This window comes from Rutilus rutilus (genome assembly GCF_951802725.1).
Source record: "Rutilus rutilus genome assembly, chromosome: 2".
Classification (NCBI taxonomy): Eukaryota; Metazoa; Chordata; class Actinopteri; order Cypriniformes; family Leuciscidae; genus Rutilus; species Rutilus rutilus.
In genome coordinates, this window is record NC_140210.1 from 47,355,364 (window position 1) to 47,361,420 (window position 6,057).

The following is a 6,057-nucleotide window of genomic DNA, read 5'->3' on the forward strand; positions in this document are numbered from 1 at the left end:
TCATGGTGACTTTAAAATACAAAATGTGATTTCATTAAACTGGAAATTAAATAAAGTAAATCTGGTTAGTGTAAGTGAAGCTGGTAATATGTGTACGGCCATGCGTTTCACCTTTTTGTTTGGCAAAATGACATCAGCAGAGGTCAAAATCTTGACATCAAATTGACATCGACACTTTGACGTCAATATGACTTTCATTTTTGACCTATTTCGAGACGTCATTTTGACATCAATGTTGATGTCATATTGATGTTAAATTGACGTCAAGATGCCCACTGGGTAGTCACCCAGTTCACCCAGCTGATGTTGTACGTTTATTATAGCAATACTTTTTTTTTTTTTTTTGACAATTTTACATTTTTCTATTATATGAATTTCCATGTGTTACAAAATAATCTAAAAAGAAACTGATATCATGAAAGCAGTTGCTTAATAAAATTACAGTAGCAGACTGTTTGAAAGACAGGAACCATAATCAAAAATTTATAATAAAAGTGATGATTCCATAAAATAATACAATTAAAAACAGAAGACGGGATGAACCCTATTTCTCACAAAACCCTTTCCTCTACTGAGAGCATGAGAGATCATTCCAGTTCTGGATGGAGTCTGAAGGCATCCGTTCAACACAGTCCTCGTCTCCACCTGCATTATTTGGCTCTTCTTCATACCAAAACCTGAATAATAGTGTAAGCTTATTACAGAAGCTAGGGCAAAAGTGAAAGTGCAAAAAAGTAAAACAGAGAAGGGTTTATTTTTATTTTTATTTTTTTATTAAAATAAAATTTTTGGCTGTGGTGTTTGAGGAAGCTTCACACTATAAAAATTTGCTGTAAAAAATGGCCACATTTTTAAAGTAACAATGTTTTCCATTAAAACAGCAATATACCGTAGAAAAAAATGCATTCTGGGTGATATTTGTCGTTTTCAAGAAAGTAGCCTACAGGAATATACTGTGAATTAACAGTGCTCAAAGTCGACACTCAGAGGCTGTTTTCCAAATCACACCCTATACCCTCATTCACTATTCCCTACATTAGTTCACTAATATAGTCCACTTGACTGAGTGAATAAAAACAAGTGAGTTAATTCCAGAGGTGTATAGTCCAGGGGTCAGGGGTTTGTACATCACTGTTGCCAGTATTTTACTGTAAAAAACCTGGTAAGGTCTAACAGTGTACTGTAAAACATACGGTAATCATACGGTAGCAATTTTTATGTTTTACATCATTGAACTAAAATTTACGGTAAAAAAACGGCAGCTGTGGTTGCCAGTACTTTACCGTAAAAAATATGGTGGAAATATTTACGTTTTATGGCACTGAACTAAAGTTTACGGTAATTTTTGTTTTAGGTTTTATGCCATTGAACTTATGCCATTGAACTTATTAAAAATACTGTATTACTAATTTGTATTAGAAACCAATTTGTCATAAAAGTTATTATTGAGAATTACCAAAGGTTTAGACATTGATGTTTTATTGAAAATAATAAAGTTTGAGGTCACCATTATGGAGATCAGTATTTGCTTTAGTTGGGCTCTTGATCCTTGACTTTCTAACTTTAGATTTACTCTGACTGCTTTAACTGTGTGTTTATAAAACACATTTGTTATGGCATAAAAATCAGAGCAAAAATGTGATCAGATTTTGTTGGCTATTTATTGATGATGACATAATTGTCATGTATTGGCCTAATTCACTGATCTCATAAAGAGTTGTATCTTTTATTGTATGAGGAAAGCTTCATACTAATATATTTCACGTTTTTGAATAGCTCTGTGACCCTACCTCATGTGGTAGCTGCAACAAAAACAACAGTAAAAATAAAAGCAGATAATAATAATAAAAGAAATTCTTCATATAATCACAACACTGATGTATAATATTCTACTACAATCAATAGTGTAAAATTAATAACTCATATAATCAAATAGAACTTAGGATAAGACTCTATATGAGCTCAGTGGATCAGGCCACTACATGGTGATTCATGTTTTCTCAGATTTTCTTGCCATAATCAACGTGTCTTATAAATACAGTTACTGAAGCCAAAGAAAACAAACGTTAGAAAGTCAAGGGTCAAGAGCCCAAATAAAGCAGTCACTGATCACGGAGAGTAAATATTAAACTGAAGTGTTTTATGTGTTTTTGCACAAGATGATACAGGAGAGATCTGTTAATTTAATTCATTAGTTTTGTGGGTCACTATTGTGCTGGAGAGTAGAACCTGTGCTTCAGTCAAAGATGAGCAGAGAAACACTGATGTTCTGCTGCCGGTTGCTTTATTTAAAGGCAGTAACTGTGTAGTTGCTGATGCAGTGACAATCTCCTTGCTAAGTACTTTAGCACATACATGTGTGGTATTGTTTGCTAAATACGAATGGCAAAGATTTGAGTTAAAGTCATGTTTTTAATTAATTCAATATTACACATTAGGTGTTTGCAGTTTAATATTAAGATAGCCTATATATTAATTTTCAGTGGACTCAAATTAAGTCAGTTCACAGTACTATCAGTATAAATACTAATTTTTGAACTCGAACTGTTTGAAGCAATTGGTTTCCCAAATTATATGAGTTACTTTCCATGGTATTTTTACGGTAACATACTGTAAAAAAGGAGAGATGTAAATTAACGGTAAAGGACTGTAAATTAACAGTATATTGCTGGCAACCACAGCTGCCAGTAGAGTACCGTTATTTTACAGCGCAGTTTTTTACAGTTTGTTTAAAATATATCCACAGTGGATTTATGTGAATGTTTTTATCACTTACCCTTGTTTCAGTGGTGAATTATCCACCCATTTCATGATCCCCTCAGTCTCAATATCAGACAAACCAATCCACACTATCTCCTTTACTAATGAAGATATGAACTTCTGTATGTGAAAAAAAAAAAATATATATATATATATATATTAAAGAGCGAGAATCAACATTACATTTTAGATCTTCATTTAGTCGGACAGAAGATAAAGACAATTACCAGCATTCAAAATTAATATTACACAGCAAGAACATATAAAATATGAAAGACGTCTGTTATATCATTGTAGCATTTATTTTCCAAGCAGTGTTAAAACACGAGACTGTTGTTTGTTTGTACGTATGACAAAATATATTTAAAGGTGCATTGCGCAAGTCTCTGAGTTTTTGCAGAACTATGCCCCCTTCTGGCGACACGCGAAACTGCAACCAGAGTTGTGCACGCGGTTACGTGGAGTTTGCGTTGGGGTTTGGGATGAACTAGAAGCCGGTCTCTTTGAATCCATCTTCTACTTTTGCAAAAGTCGCTTGAGTTGTCTTCGCTGATGCGGATAATGGCGGCGAATACACAAACCTGCCAGACATAGCCAGGTGAGCGTGAACGCGCATGACGTCACGCCCAGTCGATTCCGACCCGAATCCCTCTTATTTATTTTACTGTACAGGATTATAGAGGCAATCGCAGTGATCATAGAAGGGCTCATTCAGCCCATCAGGCAATTGTTTAAGCATGTATGGGTTAGAAAAACAGGTATTTTTAACATGAAATGTTGCGCAATGCACCTTTAAGTATGTTCATTCAAAACATAATTACCGTAAACTAGATGTATTTGCCACTGATCTCACCTGTTTCTCTTCAGTGTTGATAATGATCAGATCAGCTCCATGATCCCTGCAGAACTGCCTGCTGTCAGACCAGCTCATCAACTCACTGGATACGAAAAACCTGCCATTTCCTTTCAATAAACATAAACAATTACATGTATTAATTGCGTTGTAAGTGCAAATATACGTATAAATCCATTTGTACTGACCTAGTTCATATGACTTCCTTAGTTCAGTCTCTAACTCCAGTTTCTCCTGATTCAAAGAGTTGAAGTTGTTCTTCAGTTGGTCTTTTTCAGTCATTAGATCAGTGTAATTGTCCTGTAAGCTGATGATAGTGTGATTGAACTCTTCAACTGTGTTCTTGTAACTCTTTAACAGGTCTCTCTCTGCTGTGATGGTGATGTACAGTGTGATGAAGACCAGCAGAAGAACACAAATGAGCCCGAGACACACTGTCATCAACACCAAACACCTGCGTCCTCCTGACAGAGACAAAACACACACACATCAGTTAACAACCATTCACTTAGAATTCATATTGTTAGAAATATAGAAATATAGAAATATATCTTTAGACCTTTTTAATAAAAACGTTTATTCTTTGATAATGATAGCGGAATATCTACAATAAAATATGCAAATAAGAACATATGTTGAAAATTTAAATACAATAACTTCATGTTAATAAATACCATAAAATGCACAAACATGAACACATTGTTCTTTGAAAAAAGATTAAATTTATAAGTAACATTTCTCATTTCTTCAAAAGTTAACAGCACCATTTCTTCTTCAAATTATACTTTCTACTTACTGCACCTTCGATCTTTTCCTTCGTCCTGGCTGTGATTCTGTGTTCGAGGTCCAGTTGTGTCCTTAATATCATCATTGTCAACATTTTCATAAATGTCCTCTAATTCCATTATTTGCTCTTATGTCTGACAGCAAGTGTTCACAGATGAGCTGTGGTTGAATGATAGTCATGGTTTCTTTTAAATAGTGCTAACACTAAACGGGAAGTGGCTTTATTAGTTCAGACACAGAGAAAAAATACTTTCATTCCCACAACAAAACTCTCAGAAACTCTGCATCAAACACCTTTAAACAGGCCAAACCTTAACTCAATATATTGATGGCAATAAACTGAAAGGGAATGAATAAATGTTGTTAAGCTGGGACTGAGAGGATGATGGAAGGAAAATCAGAGATAACTATTAAACACAAGTGGGTGTACATAAAAGTGAACAAATGTGCAAATTTCACAATATTTAGGGTTGGAACTTCAAGTCTCACAAATCCCTTTTATCACATGTGAGCATGGCAGATCATTCTCGTTGTTCAGGACTGGATTTTCAGGCATCAGATCAATACAGTCCTCATTTCCATTCCACTTTGGTCATTTGGTTCACCTTTGAGGCCAAAATCTGAATAATATGTATGAAATTTTAAATTATTTGGACGCCCTTTTTAACTTATAACTGTCAACTTGACTTCTGCGGAATTGTGTTACAGAAATAAAAGACGTGACCAAACCAAACGTGACAATAACAGACCCACAGTTTTATTCAACAACCAAGCAATAATAATAATTATATTTCTATTTATTAATTTGGCAGAAAGCAACTAAAAAATGAGAAACGTCACAAGCAATATTATGCAAGAGCCAACAGTAATCACATTATCACAACAGCAGTTTCAAGAATACGCTAAAAGGTGCAGAAGTGAGAGTGCAGAAAAGTATTGTATTTATAGGAGGTGCCTTTGGATTTGCAGTTCAAGTTAAGTGGTTTCAGAACAGGTGTGATCTTTAGAGTGATGAGTGGTTTTACAGTAGTGCTAACCCTGAACAGGAAGTGGTTTCATTTCACACTGGCCTTCGACAAGAATTTGCAAGACTTGCAATCCAACTTATAAACTCCCTGCAGACTCATACTACTGTGTTTGTGTATTGTACATTCAACCACATGTTATCAGCTTTAAAAGCCAACAAGAGGAATCAGTGAACACTCAAATAAACTCAAACACCCTTAAACAGGCCAAACTAGACCTTTGTATTGATGATGCTAGAAACAGCAGAAAGTGCCTGAATCTGATGTTTCTGTTCCTCTCTGATCACTTCAGTCTGATAAACCTGCTCTCTGCTGTTATAGATTGTCATAACAGTCATACACTCAAAAAAATGCTATGTTGGCTTTAATTAACTTTTTATGTCAACAGGTTCCACATTACTAGGTTATGTTGGATTTATGTAACATTATTTATTCCAAACCTTATGTAATTAACTTAAGTTAATTCAAATAAATAATGTTACATAAATCCAACGTAACCTAGTAATGTGGAACCTGTTGACATAAAAAGTTAATTAAAGCCAACATAGCATTTTTTTTGAGTGTAGATTAGCACTTATAAATTATTCTGTATTATTACAAATCAAATCAATTTCAACATTTCTTATAGCTACT

The 6,057-nt window shown here is 34.3% G+C and overlaps 1 protein-coding gene across 1 annotated transcript; it reads right to left on the minus strand.

The window, feature by feature from the left end:
• Positions 1 to 3,577: 3,577 nt before the first annotated feature.
• LOC311286499 (uncharacterized protein) lies at positions 3,578 to 4,559 on the minus strand (the record flags this gene model as incomplete). Its single annotated transcript, XM_084402716.1, has 3 exons — positions 4,410 to 4,559; positions 3,802 to 4,077; positions 3,578 to 3,723 (listed from the first exon to the last, which is right to left on the minus strand). Exons 1-3 carry the CDS (start codon positions 4,516 to 4,518, stop codon positions 3,578 to 3,580), a joined length of 531 nt encoding a protein of 176 aa, XP_084258842.1. The 5' UTR covers positions 4,519 to 4,559.
• Positions 4,560 to 6,057: the final 1,498 nt, after the last annotated feature.